General features: G+C 47.6%; 1 protein-coding gene and 1 long non-coding RNA gene across 2 annotated transcripts in view; one reads left to right on the top strand and one right to left on the bottom strand.

Moving 5' to 3' along the window:
- INPP5D (inositol polyphosphate-5-phosphatase D) overlaps positions 1–20,767 on the top strand; it is a 137,525-nt gene that overhangs the window by 19,303 nt on the left and 97,455 nt on the right. Inside the window, exon 2 of the mRNA XM_086394204.1 lies at positions 805–868. Coding sequence (XP_086250330.1) covers positions 805–868 — 64 coding nt within the window. The remainder of the gene's footprint in view (positions 1–804; positions 869–20,767) is intronic.
- Positions 16,707–19,392, bottom strand: LOC147374941 (uncharacterized). The gene is made up of 2 exons (XR_015161493.1): positions 18,966–19,392; positions 16,707–17,219 (listed from the first exon to the last, which is right to left on the bottom strand). It is a non-coding gene; the product is annotated as an uncharacterized LOC147374941 (long non-coding RNA).

Genomic DNA, 20,767 nt, shown 5'->3' with positions numbered 1-20,767 from the left:
TGTAAGGCCCAAGTGGTGTCCCCCAAATTCCTTACGCCTGTGGCCTCCGCAGCCAAGCCAGGGGAACTCCACGGCCGCCCACTGCCACCAGGCTGTCCTGGATCACCCATCCATGGGCCCCTCCCCCACATGCTCATCCCTGACAGCCCCCCTTCCTCTCAAGGCTTTTAGGAAAGGAAAAAGCGGCTCTCGTTCCTTCCCACGTCAGAGTCCTCTGGACCAGAGGAAGGCTGAGCCTCTAGAAAGAGAATCCGGGATTCCTTGCCCTTCTGTGTTAGAAGCTACCCTGAGGCTCACCCTAAGGCTTCTGGGAAAATCCAGGTTTCTGAAGGAATCGTGGCCAGCCTTCGGAAGAACGAACCCATGGGGCAAAGTCTCCCGGGGAGGCAGCCACAGAGGGTGGGGGACTTCCACCCAAAGCTACGTGAGCCTCCCCCTGGCCAGCGCGGCCCCCCTGTGGCTGTGCCCACCTCCCACTTGGCATGCTCCCACTGTGCTCAACTCCTCTAGGGTCTCGTTCCTTCTTCAAACACCCACTCTGGCTCCATTTTGTTTGGCCAACAGGACAGCCCAGAGGTTGAGGAAGCCCTTCCAGGTGAAGGACCCCTTTAGATCAACCCACACAACTGTCAAGCACCAAAGTAAACCATGTCCCAGGGACTCCACCACCTTCCCCTGAGGCTCCTTGAGTGCTGGGGGCCGGGGGTGGGGGGTGAGGTGGGAGGGGGAAGCAGTGCCTCTGTCCCAGGCCCCTCGATGTCCAGAAAAAGTATAGGTTCTAACTCAGCCCTTGGTCTGTTCCAGGTACCGGAATTGTGTTTACACTTACAGGATTCTGCCCAATGAAGACGATAAATTCACTGTTCAGGTGAGTCTTTTAGAAACCTCAAAACGTGACCTTGACTGCAACCTATACCGGCAGCAAAAGAGGAAGGAGGGAAGAAACCGGGTGTCCCGGGCAGCCTAGATGTGGGGCTTGTCTGAGCCTGTCTTTCTCCTAGAGGACCCTGGCTGGGGTTGCTCAGCGGGCAGACCATGATCCTGCTAAGGGACCTGCTCCAGGGCGTGATGGAGCAGGCGCCACAGACACTGTCTGTGTTCATGGGTGTGAAGGGGAAATAAAGGGAAGAAGGATGCTCAGATGCAAAGGAAAAGTGACTATGGTCGTTGATTCTTTTCTTCGATGTGTTCAAATGCATGAGAGTAAGTGGACCGTGAAGGAGAGAAGAGAGGGAGCTTGCAGGACAGCAGGCCGTAGGTTTTGAGGGGCTAGAAGATCACCCTAAGGATGAGCAGGAAATAATACCTTTGAATTCATAGAGACCTGTTCTGTCAAAGGCATCATGACATCTGATTTCCCCATGGAAAGTCCGAACACGTAAAACCCTGATTATAAAGGTTAAAGAGGGAGTTCCCTGGCGGTCCAGTGGTTGGGACTTGGCCCTTTCATTGCTGCGAACCCGGGTTCCATACTTGGTCAAGGAACTAAAGATCCTGAAAGCACAAGCTGTGCAACTTGGCCAAAAAAAAAAAAAAACAGAGAGAGAGAGAAGGAAGAAAAAGGTTACAGAAGGACATACCAAGTGTGCCAAGCCCAGGAAAACCACCCTCCATATGGTTTGTGTGCCAAGCCCCACGGGTGTTGCGTCATCACAATGCATGACAACAGAGATGCAGAGGCCAGGGGAGCTCTTTTTATCTGGATGCCCCAAGACAGCAGTGGGGTGGGCCGAATAAAGAAGACCATGCTCTCGCCGGTGGGGGCAGAGGAGAGACACTCAGCTCTCCAGCCCCTGGGGAGGGGCACCACCAGGTGGGGTGCCCCACCCGTATGCCGAGCAGAGTGGCCAGGATACACGAGGGTCGGGACACTACATCATGAAGGAGCCATGACAGGACCAGGGGGGTTAGTTGAAAAGAAAGTAAAAGTGGAAGGGGTGAGGTGGCGTGCAATCACTGATTCCGGAGATAAATGGAATGATGTATTTTGTACAGAACTAGGATGCAACAGGCTTCCCTGGTGGCTCAGACGGTAAAGAGTCTGCCTGCAATGCAGGAAATCTGGGTTCAATCCCTGGGTCGGGAAGATCCCCTGGAGAAGGGCATGGCAACCCGCTCCAGTATTCTTGTCTGGAGAATCCCCATGGACAGAAGAGCCTGGTGGGCTACAGTCCATGGGATTGCACAGAGTCGGACACGGCTGAAGCGACTCAACACACACTCAGGAGGCAGTGGGACAGACAACTGGACAATAGGCAGGTCCCTGGGGTACATGGGGCTGCAAAGAATCGGACATAACTGAGTGCACTCTCATGGACCCACACGCAGGTCAGGCTGAGTGTAGCTTCTGGCTTCTTGGTCCTTTCCCACAAGTGCATCTGCAGTGGTATCTAAAGAACGCCCCTTTGAATGTTTTTGGATAGTCTGGGACACCCCCATGTCTCAGCCTTGCCACTAGGAATACATGTTGGTACCCCAATACTAGACGATCTTTTCAAGACTTGGCAGCCACCCACCACTGGGATGGTGGTCTTCTTGTGGGCTCCTCACCTGTCAGGGACAAGACTGCCCAAGGGGAGGCCTGCCTGGGGAGCCAGTGGGGCTCAATGGCCTTGAATTTTCCCCAAGTCTAGGACTGTGTGAACTTTCCCACAGAGGTTGGTGTCCTTGATTGGTGGTTTGCTGAAAGGAGTTTAAACTCTCAAGTTAAAAGTTAGTCGGGGCTTTTGATCTTTTTTCCCCTTGTGGTTTCTTTTATTCCTTCAAAGGGAAGAAGACTTTAAGTATGACTAGGTCGTAAGCTGGAAAAGGCCAGACTGCGGCTTCTTGTACAGTTTGCACTCACGGCTTGTAACCGTCTTAAGCTGCACCCAGGTCTGGACCCTCTCGCCATCACTCCTTGCTGCCGTGACATCGCGTTTTCCAGGGAACGGCTGCCAGTCCTGCAGCAGCTTCCGAACCTGGGGCCTCACCAGGCTTGGTCGAAAAGAACAGAGAATCAGTTTGGCTAACGTGTGCAAGGAGTGTGGGCAGCCCTGGGGGAGATGCACAGCGCAAGGAGGGAGAAGGCTGGGCCTGGACCAGAAGGGCTTGGGGCCCTGCAGTCCAGGCGCTACCTGCCACGACTCAGCCCCTCTTGGGGGGTCTGCCCTGCTCCCACCAACAGGCTCACTACTGAGTTGCCAGTCCTAAGAGGGAAACTGATTGGCTTGGCCATCAACGGCTTTCTCTGCAAGGGGCCCCTTTCTTAGCCCCTCTTGGTGAGTCTGCCCTGCTCCCACCAACAGTCTCATTACTGAGTTGCCAGTTCTGAGAGGGAACCTGGTTGGCTCGGCCATCAACAGCTTTCTCTGCAATCCTCTGTCTTGGAGCAGGGGCTCACCCATGGCTCAGACAACGGGTAGAGTTGTGGGGATGAGGCATCATTACCTGAGGCCTACACTCAGCCAGGCAGATCTCAGAAAAACCAGGCCCTCTGGACGCATCTTTCCCCAACCCGGGCACTGGGCCTGGGACCTCCTTGGTGACCAGTAACCAGGGTACGGGGAGCTGGGGGTGCCGAGGCAGCCTGGGCCATTTGCACTCCTAAGGATACGCCTTCCTGCAAAAACAGAACAGCGCTCAAGACGATCCGAGCAGCTGTGCACGAGGAGCTGGTTAAACCACGCGCACCGTCAGGCGGAGTCCTGGGGTTGTCGGAGCTTCAGTACTTACTGATCAGGGCTTATTTTAACTCCAGTTCCTCTTTTCATGTTGAGGCAAAAACCTCATATTCTTTTCTGAGCTTAGCCACAGTTTCTAAATAACTCATTCCTTACACCTGAGTCTGTTGGGTGCCCCCAGAATAGAAGCCTCCCCAAATAAGATCTGGCCTGAAACATTGCCAAGTGAAGCAGCAAAGACTTTCATCTTATTCTAATCGCCTTAGCTCTTCTCACCCGGGGCTTCCCGCTTCTTGTCAAAACCAAAGGAGCCACTCTGTCTCTGTTGCTTGCCAACCTCGTGAAGTCAGTTGAGTGATGGTCCCCAGATGGCTCAGGTGGAGGAGCAAGCCTGACCCTTGGGGACTCTACTCTCACTCCACCGTCCCCAGATTTACGAAACATCAGAGATGGGTGGGAAGCGTGTAAGCCGTAACTTCATTCAACCCCCGTGCTTTAAAGCATGGATGTCGCTGAGCCCCGCAGAAGTGGGGCATCATGCCCAGGCTCCAGACCTGCCTGGCTAAGCCTTCTATTTTTCGATCCCAGAAAGTGTGTCCAAACCCAGCTGGGCATTGAACGCCTTAGAGAAGGACGGATTCTGTCCCAGGAAGGAGGACAGGGAGGCAGGAAGATGGAACCTCTCAGAGGGAGACGCTACTTTTCCTTCCATGGTTGTAGATAATAAATGATCAGAGATGACATTTGGCCTTTGCAGTAAGTCAGTTGAGGCACCTGGAAAGCAAGCCAACCACCCAGTTCTCAGCTGGGTCAAGTCAAGCTTGTGCCAGCTGTGTGGTCTCGGGTGTGGGTGTGACTCTGTTGTAAAGTGGGGCTCAAAATCAGGCCTCCCAGACTGCAGGTAAAATACGCAACCAGGGGCAGTGGTCAGTGGCGGGGTTAGCGGGGAGGTGTGCAGGAGGGGGAGCCGCCGGCCTGGCTTTATTTATTTGTCTCTTTATTTATTTATTTGGTTATTGATTCTCTCTTTTTTTTTTGGCGGATTCATGTCACTGTATGGCAGAACCAATACAATATCATAAAGTGGAAAAAAAAAAAAAACCCGTCATGCCTTTAAAGTCTTGATTTGCTTTGAGAGAAACAGACCTCGAACAAGATGAGGACACCTGTGAACCAGGCTAAGTCAGTTCTACCTCGAGCTAGGATGAAGGAGGAGGGAAGAAGGGCAGGAAATGGGATGGAGAGAGAAGGAGAAAGGAAGAGAGAGAAAGAAGGAACAGTGAAGGAGGAGAGAGGGAAACAGGGAAAGAAAGAGAAGAGGGAGGAAGGTACGTCCCTGCTGGTGCAGTGGTTAGGACTCTGCTTCCAATGGAGGGGTCATGGGTTCGATCCCTGGCTAGGGACAAGGGTCCCAGATGCTTGCCCAAAAAGGAAAAGAAAACAAAATATAAATAAGGAGGAAGAAAAAGTGAAAGAAGAAAGAGGGAGGGGTTGAAATGAGTGGTGGGGGCAGTTCTGATAGAAAAAAAAAAAAGAGGGAAACAGGGAGGCACAGAGACACCGTAGAGGGGGAGGGGAAGGGAGAGGAAGGGAGTTCTAGAAGGTTCTAGGCGGTGCTCAGGGGTGGTGGGAAGGAGGCCAGTTTGTGCCGATCAGGCACCCTCAGCTCGGCTCCTCGGGCTGAGGGTTTCCACAGTGTCCCCAGCAGCTCAGATATTTAAGCTGTCATTCAACAGCTGCCCTTGAGCCTGAGAACCTTCCAGACTGGAGGTGGAGCTGCTGGTGCTGGGGGTGGGCAGGACTCTGAGGGCCGGCCCCTCAGCCCCGTTTCCCACACTGAGAGTGGATTTCTCGTAAGGCCCTGACTCCCGCCCCGACATGGAAAGGGAAGTGGCCCTCGGAGGAGGAGCGCTGACTCCAGAGTGAGGCCTGGGGTTCCTGAGGCCTTTTGCAATGACCCTCCTCCCGGGGACGTCAAGGCAGGGCGAGCAGTCCTGATGGGTCCGCTGGAACGGCCCTGAGGGGAGGCCCCAAGGCTGGCATGTAAACAGCCCGCTGCCACAGTCCAAGTGCTTGGGGCCTACAGCTCCATCCTGCGACCCTCCCACCCTCGCTGCTTTTCTGACATCCTTCCTACCCAGAAGAATAAAGGAGAAAATAAAAGCCTCCGCTGGTCCACCGTCAAGGTGACGTTTGCTGCAAACTTCCTGTCTTTTCTTGTGGTTGAGATTCTGCCCTGGCTGGTGAGTGTCGAAGTCAAGACAGGAACATAGACTCAGATTTTAAGGCAACTTTGGGTGAAGAGGGAATTTGAAACCATCTGCCTCATAGTCTCCAGGTCTTCTTTCCCCATTTAGAAGAAAACCCCGGTGGCTTGAGCCGTTCGGGCGACAGACTCATGACTCAGTTCCTGGTCCCTGACAGTGGCCGTCACGTTGCTCTGGTCAATGTGGCTTTTGAAGAGAGAGAAAAAAACAAAACAACTTTCTAAAAGCTGTTCCGTCACAAGTGTCCGGGAGGGTTGACGGTTGAGCCATTGTTGTTTAGCTCAGGAAGAGGGTGGCAGCTGTTATTGTTCTGAGTGGTCACCAAGTGAAGTAAAAGATTCCGTCTGAGCCGCTGGGCGAAGGATGTGGCTCGAACACAGACTTCCTGACGTTGCACAAGAGGAGCAGAAGATGCATGGGCGACAGAAGCCACGCCTGCGGGGCCGCCTTGCAGGACTCGGCGGCCGTGTGGTCCACAGCGGGGCCCCCGGTAGGCTCCACGGCAACCAGGCAGTCCCTCTAGGCTGTGACAGCCACATTCTAGAAGCCTGCATTTTCATGTAATTTTATTTCATTTTAGTGTAATCTGCTGTAGAACAAGGACAGGTCTGTTTCCCAAGCTTCTGGGTATCTCAAAACATTTTCCAGTTGCCATCAGATCCAAAAGGAAATCTGATGAAGATGAAATTCTTGGGGACCAAATTTCCCCTCAAAATTCTACAGAGGTGGTATTCTACTGTCTTCAGAAACTTAGTATACCTGACTTCCCTGGTAGTGGTTAAGACTCCATATTTCCAAGGCAGGGTGCGCAGATTTGATCCCCAGTCAGGGACCTAAGATCCCACATGCAGCATGGTGTGGCCAAAAATTAAAAGAAAAAAAAGTTTTAAAGACACTTAGTATACACAATGTATTAAAATACAATAATCCAAGGCCAAGCTGGTACCAGTCCCATTACAGGGAACCAGTATTTTTCGTTTTCTGCTTTGAAGCTGGTGGGAATTCTTTACCACCCTTGTCATTTTCCTCGCATCAATACTTCCTGGAATGTATTCAGCCTGTTCACTTTGCAAAACCTGGGTCTTTCTTTGTCTCAGAAGACTTTTCTTCTGTTTGATCTTTAGTAAGTGTTGACTCCAGGTCTTCTGGTTTCTGTCTGCCCTCTCTACCTCCAAATGACTGTCTCTACCCTTTCCCCCTCCCCGCTCTGGCCATCTTGTCACTGCTTCTCATGCTTTAAGCCTCCCGGACCACCTTGCCTCAGGTGGACCGTTTCTTCTTTGTTGCCCAAAGCAGAGCCCACACGGGGGCCGACACCAGCTGTGGTTGGTGGGTCTAAGCGCAGGAATATTGTTGTTGTTGTTCAGTCGCTCATCATGTCCAACTCTTTGCGACCCCATGGACTGCGGCACTCCAGGCTTCCCTGTCCTCCACCGTCTCCTGGAGCTTGCTCAAACTCATGTCCATTGAGTAGTTGATGTCATTCAACCATCTCGTCCTCTGTCATCCGCTTCTGCTTCTGCCTTCAATCTTTCTTTTCCTAGGGTCTTTTCTAATGAGTCAGTTCTTTGCATCAGGTGGCCAACGTATTGGAGCTTCAGCTTCTGCATCAGTGCTTCCAATGAGTATTCAGGAATATTGTAATGTAATGTAATTGCTAGGAATATGATGCAATAGTAATCAATGAGATGTGATGGGAAATGTTCCACAAGGCCTCTGGTAAAGGTTCATTTGTCTTAGAAGAAGACACAGGATGAAAAGATCCGTTTTCTAAGTTTGGATGCTGTTGTAGGATGTGATTGCTGGAGTTGCTGCTGCCATCTTGAAACCAAGAGGGGCAGTCACTGGAAAGTGAGGCCAGGATGCAGAGGACAGACAGAAAGATGAAATGAACCTGGGTCCTCAGTGATGCCATTGAATTAACTGAGCAGGATTAAGCAGCCTGGTTATTGCCTGGCCTCTAGACTTCCTGTTTGTGAGATAGTTAATTCCTTTTTGTTCAAGTACAGCAGTTAAATTGGGTTTTCTGTTATGTGCAGCTAAAAGTACCTCAATATGCAAACGTTTGGACTATTCTGGGGGAATTTCAAAGGAGAAAAAGAGACCTTTCAGTTCAGCATCAGGTTCCACTGCACCAGAAGCTCACAAACCATGGTCTGACATGTGTATCCCCGCTGACGTGTGTCTCCTGTTTTCAGTGAGGCCTGTGCCATGTTGCTAGGACCACTCCCGCCCACCCAGATACTCGTGCTGCTTGTCTCCATGCCCCACATCCTGGGGGGGTTGACATCCCTTTCTCCAACTCTAACCAGAAGAAGCACAGAAACCAATCCAATCAGTACTTCAGCAATTACTTGCTTCTTGCAGAATGGTTTAGTGTCTTCTGTAACTTCACTGTCAAGATCAGATTCTGGGTCTAACCTTAGTACATGTAAGAGGCTCCTTAGAGCTATCCAACAGAAAAGAGTCTTTCCTCTAAGAAAATAGCTGCTGATTACTCCATTGAAAGATCCACCTGCCTTCTGCCCCCCACCTATGGCTCTCAAACCCCTTACCCTGCTTTATCTTCTTCATGGCACTTGTGAATACCTAACTTTATATACTTATTGCTTGATTTATTCATTATTTCTCTTAGAGCTGTTCCTGGCATATAGTGGGCATTCAATAGATATTTGTAGTTGCTAAGTCATGTCTGACTCTTTTGCAACCCCATGGACCAGGCTCGTCTGTCCATGGGATTTCCCAGGCAAGAATAGCATTTACCATTTTCTCCAGGGAATCTTCTTGACCCAGGGATTGAACCCGCATCTTCTGCATTGCTGGCAGATTCTTCATAGCTGAGCCACTGGGGGAGACCCCAGTAGGTATTTACTGAATGAATTAATTCTGCTGCCACCCTTAAACATATAGAAACATAGAAAGCCTATGTGTTTCATTTAAAATTAGGGCTTGCTTTGCCCTCGCTGCTCTTGTCATTCTTAACTGGGTCCACACTGTCCACTTTATCTACTGACTTGGCACTGATTTTTCATGCCTTGGTCGATTGCCTCTGCATCCTGGGCAGGTTCTCTGTTCCAGTGGGGCCCCCTGGCTGGAAGGTGAGCGCCAGATTAAATCTCAAGCTGCCGCCATGTCTACTGGCTTTTGCTTTCCCAACCACAGAAAGTTGGCCCCAGCTATGGAACCAGCTGTGAGTTGTGTAGCATTTGAGCCATTAACCTTCTTGAATGAGGTTCAAGATGACCCTGTTCTTAAGCTGAGTGGTCATGTTCCAGAATGACTTAGCTGAGACTCCACACAGCCATTCATTCATCCACTCATTCATCCAACACATATTAGTTGCGCACAAGAAGGCCAACAGTCAGCCTCACAGCCCCAGTCTCTGCCTGCACAGAACATTCAGTCTAGAGACCCAGGACTTAGAAAGATGACACCCTGAACCCCAGGTGTGTAGAGCTTAAAGTAGAGGTGTTTTGGGAACCTTCTACAGCAAAAGGAGCTCCCCTTAAATTGGAGGAAGCAAATGGCCTAGCCAATCCTTCCCCCAAATCACCTCCCTCTGTTCTATGTTCCCCTGGCACTTGCCGTCTTCCCACTACCATGCCCTTGCCATGTGGGGTGGTACTCAGCCCTGTGGCAGTCTCCCACAGGGGACAATGGGTGCCTCGGGAACAGAGAGGGTCTCGTTCATCTCTGTGTCTGTCGTGGAGCCTGGCCCAGGGCAGTCTTCCTGACCACTGGCCAAACGAAAGGCCCAGCTGCACCTGGCTTGAAAGACAGTGCCCCAATTTCCCTCTTGGTGCTCAAGAAAACTTTAGAGGTTAACCTTAACTCCCTCACCTGGTTCTTAGCAGAGATGTGCCCCATTTTGAGCAACCCCAAGAAATCAAAATTTCTCACTCCCCTCAATATTAAGTTAATTAGTAGGTTATCGCGTAGTCATTTTCTACAAAGGGATTTACCAGAAGAGGTTAAGTAGGAAGTTTCCAAAGTCCCTTCATTTCTTCTGCTCCTGACTGTCCAAGTAAAGAAATACCAGGAGGCTGATGGTGATCAGAGTGTCCCCCTGCCTTTCGATAATATTTGTGTTGCCTCATGATTTGGGGGAAAGTTCTAAAGTCTTGGAGACATGCGTTTCCCCAAATCCAATGACTGGCAAATGAGGCCTTAGCACCTCATATTGGCTAAGGAAAAGACACAGTACCAGTCCTTAAAGAGGGAGCCCAGGCATTTAAACGAACAGATCTAAAGGTTACTCAGAAGTCTGCAAGAAAGACCAGTGGCTGCTCTGGAAACCAGACAATAAAATGACTCTCTCTCCTGGAAAGGCATTGAGAGGATAGCCAGTCCTGTCAAAGCTCTTCCCTACCTCAGGATCTTTGCACTTACCCTGGCTTCTGCCTCAGACTCTGTCCCCTGACGTCACCACATAGCCGACTGCCCCGATGTCACTCCCAGGTCTCCTCATCTAAAGGCATGCCCTCATTATTTTGTTCTTTATTAACCCTATCATTGTCTGCAACGGGATTAGTTCCTATTGCCGCTGTAACAAATTACCATAAATGTAGTGGTTTAAAAACATTACAGATGATGATCTTATAGTTCTGAGGGTTGGAAGTCTGAAATGGGTCTCACTGGGCTACAGTCAAGGAGTTAGCAGGGCTGTGATCCTTGGCTCGTGGCCCATTTCTCCATTGTCAAAGCCAGGGATGGCCAATCACGCTTTGTCTGGGTCTGACTCTCCAACCTCCCTGTTTACCTTATGAAGACCCTTGGGATTGGATTGGGCCACCTAAATAATTCAAGATAACCTTAATTCCCTCTGCATCTTAATTCCCCAACACCACGTGATAAAACACTATCATAGGTTCCAGGCAGCACTGAGACGTGGGCATCTTTGAGGCGCTGTGGCTCTAGCTCCCTCAGTGACAGTCTTTGTGATTTATTGTCCCACTCGCCTCTCGTCTGTCTCCACCGTAAGGATGGAAGACTCAGGGGAGATAAGACCTTGTCTGTCTGGCTCACACCGGTATCTATAACCTCTAGGAGAGTGCCTGGCACAGATTAGGGCTCAGTAGTGTTAGTCACTCAGTGGTGTCTGGCTCTTTACGACCTCATGGGCTGCAGCCTGCCAGGCTCCTCTGTCCATGGAATTCTCCAGGCCATAATACTGGAGTGGGTAGCCATTCCCTTCTCCAGAGGATCTGCCCAGCCCAGGGATGGAACCTGGGTCTCCTGCATTGCAGGCAGATTCTTTACCATCTGAGCCTCCTAAGTATTTGCTAAAAGCTTGAACAAGGCATAAATATATGAGTGAGAGAGGAATGTCTTCCATTTCTTCACCTGTAAAAGGAAGGGCGTGGACTAGAGACCTCCAAATGCCTGCAAGCTCAGAGTTCTACAATTTCTCCTATAACAAGAACATCCACAGAGAGGAGCAGGGAGTGACGGGGGCTGCTGTTTCATAATCTGCTCTGCCTACATGCAGAGGTGCAGTGGGCACACCAGGACGGGTCTGGAAAGAACTAAAGGCAGCGGGGGAGTTTGGGGGCGGGCTGCAGAGTTAATCAGGAGCTGCCCCAGGCTTCGTCTGCCCCGAGGCAGCTCCTCTGCAAGCTGACTCCCAGGCTAAGGACGCAGAGCTTATCTGCCAGCTGTCATTTCTGTCTCCTTCAGAGTACCTCGAGAGTTTCACACAAAGAAAAGCAAGCTGGAAAGGAGAGCAACTCGGGGATATGTAATTAAGGTTAAAAATATCCCTCTGAAGCTCCTGGCAATGGGGAAACGGGTGATGCGCCTGTACCCAGGACCACTGGGACCATGACGGCTTTTGAAAGATAATGATTAGTCCATGTTCTTCGTGTATCGATGAGCTTGTACAGGTATAATTACAGCTGTATCCAAGCAGTGCCAAGAGATGAATGGCTCAGTTCTTGGAGGAGGGGAGTTTAAACCGGGCAGTCTCTTAAATACAAGACCTTTGCTGAGGGTGAGAGAAAAGGGGAAATGGAAACAGTGAAGAAGATGAGTTTCCTGTACTGTGTGTGTCAGAGGGAAATGGCTATTTTGAAGGTGAACTTTGCATACTGGAGGAGGGCTCAGACACCCATGGTGCCCCTTCTTTCCCCATCGCCCACCCCCTCCCCCATCTTGAGATGGGCTGAGCCAATCACAGAGCCCCAGGCCTGGGACAGTCTCTGGCCCCCAGATGGCCCAGGACACATCCCCACTGCAGACCCAGCTCTCTGCACCCCTGAGCCCCACCCCATGCTTTGCACCTCAAAGTGTTTATTCCTGCTGGTATGGGTGAACAGATTTGGACCCCATGATGAAAATGGTTACACAGCAAGAAGCAGAAAAATAAATAAAGCGGCATGTCCTGAAAGAAATGGAGATATACGTAGATTTCCAATGTGAATGCAGCTTGAAGTCTGGGTGGTTTTCGCCCAGCCAGGCAGGAACCACAAAATTACTCTCTGGACTAAGTCTTCTTTTTTCTGTATTAAGGATTCCTGCAGATCAACATTTGTTGCCTCTGCTTTTTCTTAGGAAAGTCACAAGAAGGGTAAGGAAGTTCAAACTGAAATATGAAACAGAAATAAAATCCCCTGACGTTGAACATGGCCTTGCTTCTTCTGGGAAACTGTCACTGTAAATGCATTTCTCTGAAATTTAACTTTAGAAACTGTAATATATTTGGTATCTCAAAAATAGTCGTAAGGACCTTATGTGAAGTGCTTTCAGCACTCACTGAGGCAAACTTTAAATGTCAACGGTCCTATGATATTTGGGGGAGAAAAAATTTGCAAAAATTTGGCAATAACAGTATCATGGTCAGCTAGAGTGAATGGTACACAATTTTAAGTGTGCTGTGAGTCTTAAAATGAAGGTAATCAAAAGATACAAACCTTCAGTTATAAGACAAATAAGGGGACTTCCCTGGTGGCCCAGTGGTTAAGAATCTGCCTTCCAGTGCAGGGGATGACAGTTCAGTCCCTGGTTGGGGTCTAAGATCCCACATGCTGTGGGCAAGCAAAGACCTGAGCCACAACACAGGGCCAGTGCAGTCAAAAAAAAGATACGTAAGTCCTGTGGATGCAGTGTACACCATGGCGACTACAGTTAATAACTGTGTATTTGAAAGTCGCTGAGAGAGTGTATCTTAAAATAATGAATTGTATGTTTGAAAGTCGCTAAGAGAGTATATCTTAAAAGTTCATACGGTAAGAAAAGAAAATGTAACTTATGTGCAGCAATAGACGTTACCCTGACATATCGTGACAATCATTTTTCAATATATACAATTGTGTACAGCTGAAGGCGATGGCACCCCACTCCAGTACTCTAGCCTGGAAAACCCCATGGACAGAGGAGCCTGGCGGGCTACAGTCCATGGGGTTGCGAAGAGTCGGACACCACTGAGCAACTTCACTTTCACTTTCCACTTTCATGCATTGGAGAAGGAAATGGCAACCCACTCCAGTGTTCTTGCCTAGAGAATCCCAGGGACGGGGAGCCTGTTGGGCTGCCATCTATGGGGTCACACAGAGTCTATGAAGCTACTTAGCAGTAGCAGCAGCAGAAGCTAATATAATATTATGTGGCAATCATGTCTCAATTTTTTTTAGGTAAAGAAAGTTATTGGGAGTGTTGCCTAGGAACAGAGAGTAATAATAACAGTAATAATAGCCACATTGCTTAGAGTCCTCATGCCATCCAGAGCTCCCTCCTACTGTGCCCTCCTCTCAGGGCGATTTCGGGCCACACATCCTTTGGCTGCTGAATCTGTTCTCACTTGTGCCTCCTGGTGCCCTTCTTTTGCCTCCCACCCTATTAGCTCTGAGCCACTCCCTGGGGTCTGAGAACCAGACATTGTTCCTCAGCCCCGTAGAGCCCAGGAGATTCTCTAGAACTGGGTAATATGGCAGCCACTGGCCTCATGTGGCCAATGAGCACGTGAAATGTGGCTGGTCCAAATTCAGATGGACAAAATGTGAAGTATACACCAGATCTCAAATACTTAAAAAAAAATATGTAATACATCTCATAGTAATTTTGCCCATCAACATCCTAATATTTGGGATGTAGTGGGTTAAATAAAATCTAATCATCAAATTAGTTTCACCTGATCTTTTAAAATTATTTTTAATAAGGCCACAAGAAAATTTGAAATCACATATAAGGCTCACTTTTTTTTTTTTTATTAGCTAGCAATTGCTCTAGAACCTTTCTATTCGAAGTGTGGTCCTCAGACTAGCAACAACTGTTGATCATCCTAGAGCATGTCAGAAACGCAGAGAATCAGGCCCAGACACACTGGTTCAGAATCAGCATTTAAGCAAGATCCTCAAGTGATTTGTGAAGATCAGTGTTAAAGTCTGAACACCATGTTCAGGTGGGGGAGATGGCAGTAAGTGTCTCATGGGAAGAGAAAGAATGCACACCAGGGCTAATGCCTTGGAGGGCAAGTTGTCAACATCCATGAACATCTGTGGCACCTGGTCCACATAAGGAATGACCCTTTCCCCATAGGAATGTGTCCAACAGGTCACGTGGGCAAAGATACACGTACAAGGACATTCACTGCAGCATCACATCAAAACGGGGACCAAGAGGAACCAGCAAACCGCATAACTGTGATGGGCAGGGAACCGTTACATGAAGTGAAGTCTGACCAATTGCTCAAAAAGTTAAGGCAGACCTGCGTGTAATAGGTTGGAAAAATCCCCAAAATTTAAAAGAAGAAGGTGCAAGATTATCGTTTGAGAGTTTGGGGGTTTGTTTGCTAAGGGGTAGAATATATACACAGTACTGCACAAACATCAGAGTTGGCAGAAGAGGTATCTGAAAAATGTTAACAAGAATAGGGGTTACCATTTGGGGTTACCAATGAGAAGAGGGCTTCTACTTTGCAATTCATAACTTTCATACTATTTTGATTCTTTTTAACCATGGCCAAGACATAACTTTTATAGTAATACTTTTTAAAACTTTTCACTTCTTTATTTTTTTTTAATTTATTACGGGAAACAAGATTGTCCCAGAAATCTTGGGGTATAGGGTTGCTGTCATGTTGGGTCCCAAATAGGACTCCCAGTAGAGAAAACTGGGGGTGAAAAGGTTGAGATCAGGTTGATATGAAGGCTTTGAGCACTCGGCTGGGAGTTTAGAGTCAGTTCTGTAGATAACAGGGTGCCACGGGGGTAGGGAGGTGGTGGTTGCTTGTTTTTGTGGGTTTTTGTACAGATTGAGATGAAATTCACATAACACAAAATTAATCATTTTAACATGAACAATTCCGCAGCACTTAGTACTTTCACAATGTTTTGATTAAAAAAAAAAAAAAAAACCTTTAAAAAAAATTACCTTTTATTCCTCCAACCCCTCTAGGAAAAACATGTGTTGAATTTAAACCACTCAACGCATAAACTGGGTGGTGGGTTAATTTCTTGAAAAATGTGTCGCCATTGTTTGTAAAACTCTACTAGAGATGACCAGGGACTGAGCCCCCAAGGCAGAGCCCCCAAAGCCCCCCGCTTGTTCTCAGGTAGAGCTCTTCCAGGTCAGGGGCAGGTGGAGAGACCCCGGCATCAAGACCCTTGTCTGAGGATGGCAGGTCTATTCACAACAGTTGCTGCTGTTTTCTTTCTGTCTTTCTTTCTATATATATACTTTTTTTGCTTTCTTTTTCAACTTAAGAGAAACATGAATATATTCTTTTACAAGCGTTCAAACAAAACAGAAGCACAGAGTAGAAAGTGAAAGTCTGCCCTCCCCCTCCCCTCCCCTGCCTCCCCCCGCCTCTGCAAAGGGAACCACTGCCAGCAATTCAGCATTTGCCACTTTGGGTGCATTTACATAGCAACTTGAGCCTGTACAAATGTATACGGTTTTTGTGTTTTTTTTTCTAAATGGGATCATGATGTTCATATTGTACTGCAATTTGCTTTCTTCCCATAGCAATCTGTCTTTGAGATCCAGCCTAGTTTGTTCATATACCTTTGTGCTTTTCAATTGTCATACAATATACTTCGTCCTCCTCCTCTTAGACAATTTCCTTTTTTTTTTTTTTTGGTTATTACTACAAAAAAAAACCCCAATACTGCAATAAGCAGTAGGTTTTTCTGTGCTGTGCACGTGTGGAGGTTCCCTTTGGGATGAACTATTCCGAGGTTGAAGGAATGCAATCTACAATCTGTGTATTGTAGAAACAGCCAAAACAACCTGCCCAAACCTCTTCCAAGGAGTCATCTCACACCTGATACCACTCTGCACCCACCATGTCCCCTGTCTTCTCAGTATCGGACATTATCTCAATACTGGACATTATCAGCGTCTGTTACTTTCATCAAACAGTGGGGAAAAATGCAATCTCAATATTTTATTTTGCATTTTCCTCATTAGAAATGGGGATCAGCAGGGACTTCCCTGATGGTCCAGTGGCTAAGACTCTGCACTCCCAGTGCCGGGAGCCTGGGGTTCAATCCCTTGTCAGGGAACTAGATTCCACAGGCTTCAGCTAAGGCTTCGAATCTGCAAAGATCCTGCATGCTACAACGTAGATCCAGTGCAGCCAAATAAATAAGTATAAATATAAAGAAATGAGGATAAGTGTATCTTCACATATGCATTGGCTATGTGTATTTTCTTTCCTGTGAATTGGCTATTTATATTCTTTGTCAGTTTTTTTTCTTTTAAAAAATCTTTCCGACCATAAAAAGCTCTTCATATGTTTTGCATATTAATTTTTTGTTAGTTCCAATGTAAATATTTTCTCCCAGCCTGTCATTTTTTTAAAAACTTTGTTTATGGTTCGTTTGTCATGTGGAAGTTTATAACTTTTTTGTAATCAAATGTTTTCATTTGTGGATTCTGGGTTTGTGAATCACTCATCTCAATATTATTTATCCAGGGAAAATATTATTTTCTCCTACACTTTTATAATAATCTTTTATGTTCAGCTCTTTATTTTTGCATTTGGTAAAAAAGTAGAGTCTATCGCCATCTTCTAGGGAAAGCCACACCATAGATTAAATAACACATCCTTTTCCCATTGATTCACTACACCACTTATCACGTGCTAAATTCACATGGTCCTAATCTAGGGAATCTTACTTCTCTATCACTGACTGATGAATCTAGTCTTGCTTCAGTTCCGTAATGTTTCTGTGGCTGTGACTTTATTGTGTGTATCCCAGAGACCGAGCTGTATTTATTGTCTTCTTTATTCTTTGGTGGTTTCCATGCATTTTCATTTCCAGATGAATTTTACAATCAGCTTTAAAGGGCCCTAAAAAAAAAAAAAAAACACCCAGTTTGAATTTTTATATAATTGCATTGAATTTATAGACTAATTAGAAGATAGCTCATATCCTTATACTGTCAAGTCCTGTCAGAGAATGGAGCATCTCTTCCATTTATTCAGATTTTCTTTTCTATCTCTCTTGTACTGTGTTTTTTATTTTCTTACATCTTCACAGTTACTGGATGTGATGCTGTTTTAGCTACCTTGGCAAACAGAATCTGTCTTTTCCATGGCATTTTCTGATTAGGTTTTGTTGGCGTCTGTGTTATGACCTTTGTAGGATGGGCTTGCATAATCTTTCCGAGTTACTGAATTCAGTAATTCAGCAATTCTGAATTAATGATTATGAGTTTTAATCATTTTTTGGTGTTTTCTTTTGACATCCCTGGGTACCTGATCTTGCTGTCTGCAAATACTGATAGATTTGTCTCTTCTTCTCAATATGAGCCATTTGCAGGGAGGGAGGTTGTTCTGGCTTGTTTCATGCTGCCTGGGACCTGCGGTGAAGTGATGGACACTGGTGGCAATGCCATTCCCTGTTTGTCTTGCTCCTGATTTTGGAGGATGCTTCTGCTCTGGAAGGAGGATGCATAACAAAGACAAGGAAATAAAACATTCATTAAAGGGAAAAAAGGCCAAAAATGGTAGTGCCAAGAAGGGACCTACCAAACAATGCCCAAACTGGAATGGCAGAGTGGATGGGATACTGGCAAGCGTTGCCACGGGGTCGGTGCCCAGGAGGGTCTTCTCTGTGACCCAGCCCCTTGCTCTAGATCACTGAGCTCTGCTTTGACCTGGTTCTGTCTGTCATCCAGCATATTTGAGATGCCTCCTAGCTTGGTGGTAGCCTCACAGTTATAAGTCCACTTCCTGGATCCTAATTGGAATTGCTGATGTAAATGAGAGGAAGACCCCAATAGCAGCAGAAACCTACGTCCAGACTGACACTGGTGTCTTCTCTGCCTAGCCAATATTCCTCCACGTGGTTCTTAACAAAAGATCACCAATGAAGATCACAAAATGCTTTATTGAAATCTATATAGATTATACCAGAGAGCACAACCTGGCAGCCCCTGCATTGGATTTGGTGCTCTCTTTGCCTGACATTTTTTTAAAAATTATGAACCAAATAAAGGTTTTTGTTTTTTTTTAATTCAGAGATTTTGGAAATTCCCTGGTGGTCTGGAGGTTAGGATTTAGCGCTTTCACTGCCAAGGCCTGGGTTCAATCCCTGGTTGGGGAACTAAGATCCCGAGAGTCACACAACATGGGTAAAAAAATTAAAAACAATGAAAATAATTTTAAAATATGGAAATTCAGAGATTTTACGTAATACTGAAGTTTTAGCTTCCCTAGAAAATTTGGAAGCTGACAACCTGAGACCCATAGGACCCTGTGTGATGTCCCTGGAGCCGAGTGGAAGCTCCCATGTTTCACGGAGGCATTTCACTCTGATGTGTCACAGTCCCCACCTCTCCCTAATGTCTCACTCCCAGCCAACTCCTCTCGTTTATATCACCTGCCCTGCCTCTGTAGGCAATTGAGCCATGATCTCTGACACATGCAAGAAATGATGTAGTTCATCAGGCTAGCAAACATAAATTGACCTTCTACTGTGTTAACAGTAGCCAGCTTGGTCTCTTCTCAGTGACCTCCTGCTGACTCCAAGGGTCGCCCCTCGCTTTAGCGTCTTACAAACCATGCTGTCAGTAAGCTGATCTAGCATCTCACCTGGGGTGGACACAAAGCTCGCTCAACTGCAAACCGCAAAAGAATCCATCCTGCCCATTGTGAGCATCACAGCTTCTGGTCCTTGCCTCTTTGTCCTTCTCCACCGCCGAGCTCTCTCAGTGGACTTCTCTTCCTTCCCCGGGATGAGGCTTGGATTCTGTAGAAGCAGGTATCGTTGCATTCCCCCTTTCTGCCTGGGGCTTCAGTCTCACGGTGGAAGGGTGCCTTTGTCACTTCCTCAGAGCAGCAGGAGCCTGCAAACGGTGACTTTCGGTTCCTCTGCAGGGCAGATGTTTACCCCAAGCTGCCCATCCACTCCTGTCTGCCTGCCCTGAGCCTCTGTCCCCCAGAGGTCGAGGGTGAGTCCCACTGGGGGCCTGGATGGCCCACACGTGTCACCGTGCCCTGCCAACCACAATGCTTTGCTCTTCTTCCTTTTCAGCGTCTCGTAGCTTCAGGCGATCCCACCTCCCCAGCAAGGCAGGCTGAAAGCTTCCTGTTTTGATCTGTGCCTTTGCCATCTTCATTACAAAGTGTTTTTTTCCTCACTGAACAGTAATCCCCTCTGCTTTCCCACCATGAGACGTTAACCATCTGGTGTCGATGGTATTTCTTCCTGATCCAGCGTCGCTTCCAGAGATCAGGGCCACACAGAGGGTGAGGCACACACGTGTGCACAGGAAGCCAGGGCTCTAAGAACTGAGAGAATGATTTTGCTAGTGATAAATGGCGCGGGGGCCCCCTGCATCGGCAGATGTTTGACAGCCGGCTCTCCAGGGAAGAAAGCAAAGCCCTGGTCTGCAGTGTTGGCCAGTTTCCGTGGCGTGAATGCTCTCACCAGCGCCTCCACCATAGTGGAATCATTTAACAACAAGCTCTTGGGATTCTGGAAAAAAATTGGCTTTTGAGCCAGAACAAATAGGCACAGGTGGGCCTCAGCACATCCCTGGTCCGTGATAAACTCATGCTGGCTATTGCCCAGTCATGTCTGCTGCCTCTGGGACCACAGAAGTCTTTTTTTTTTTTTCCTTCCTTTCTTCTTCTTCTTCTTTTTTTTTTAACTACACCAAATCTTAGTTGCAACATGCAGGATCTTTAGTTGGGGCATCAGGATTTTCAGCTGTGGCGTGCAGGATCTAGTTCCCTGACCAAGGCTAGAACTCGGGCCCCCTGCATGGGGAGAACAGTCTTAACCACTGGACCACAAGGGAAGCCCCTGCGACCAAGCGGCATGCTCAGTCTCTTAATTGTGTCTGACTCTTTGTGACCATTTGGACTGTAGCCCATCAGGCTCCTCTGTCCATGGGATTCTCCAGGCAAGAATATTGGAGTGGGTTGCCATTTCCTCCTCCAGGGGATCTTCCCGACCCAGGGATCAAACCCACCTTTCCTGTGTCTTCTGCCTTGCAGGCGAATTCTTCACCCACAGAGCCATTGGGGAAGTTCCCCTGGAACCATAGATGTCTTAATTAGAGACTCCTATAACTTGTTAGGGCTCAGACAGATTAATAATCACTTCCACTTTACGTAGAGCCCTTGAATCCCTAGACCCTCATTTATACATTATTTCAATTCAGTTTTACCCATTCCTTTTCATCACATTTGGAGAAGATATTTTTTTCTACCTGACTCTTGTTAATTTTTCATTCCTCTGAGATTCAGCTTACTCATCCAAAAAGCAGGATTTGATACTGTATTAATTAGCATATTCAACACAGAGCAGATACTCCCTTGATGATAGTGGAGCCATGTTCTGGACTTATTATACAAGCCCATTTTAATACCTGGCTGAGTAGATCTGA

The sequence above is a fragment of the Bos grunniens genome, chromosome 3 (genome assembly GCF_055505025.1).
Source record: "Bos grunniens cultivar Pamir isolate PY7600 chromosome 3, Bosgru_T2T1.0, whole genome shotgun sequence".
NCBI classification, from domain to species: domain Eukaryota; kingdom Metazoa; phylum Chordata; class Mammalia; order Artiodactyla; family Bovidae; genus Bos; species Bos grunniens.
The sequence above is the reverse complement of the archived record's forward strand: the minus strand, read 5'-3'. Positions and strand labels throughout refer to the sequence as shown.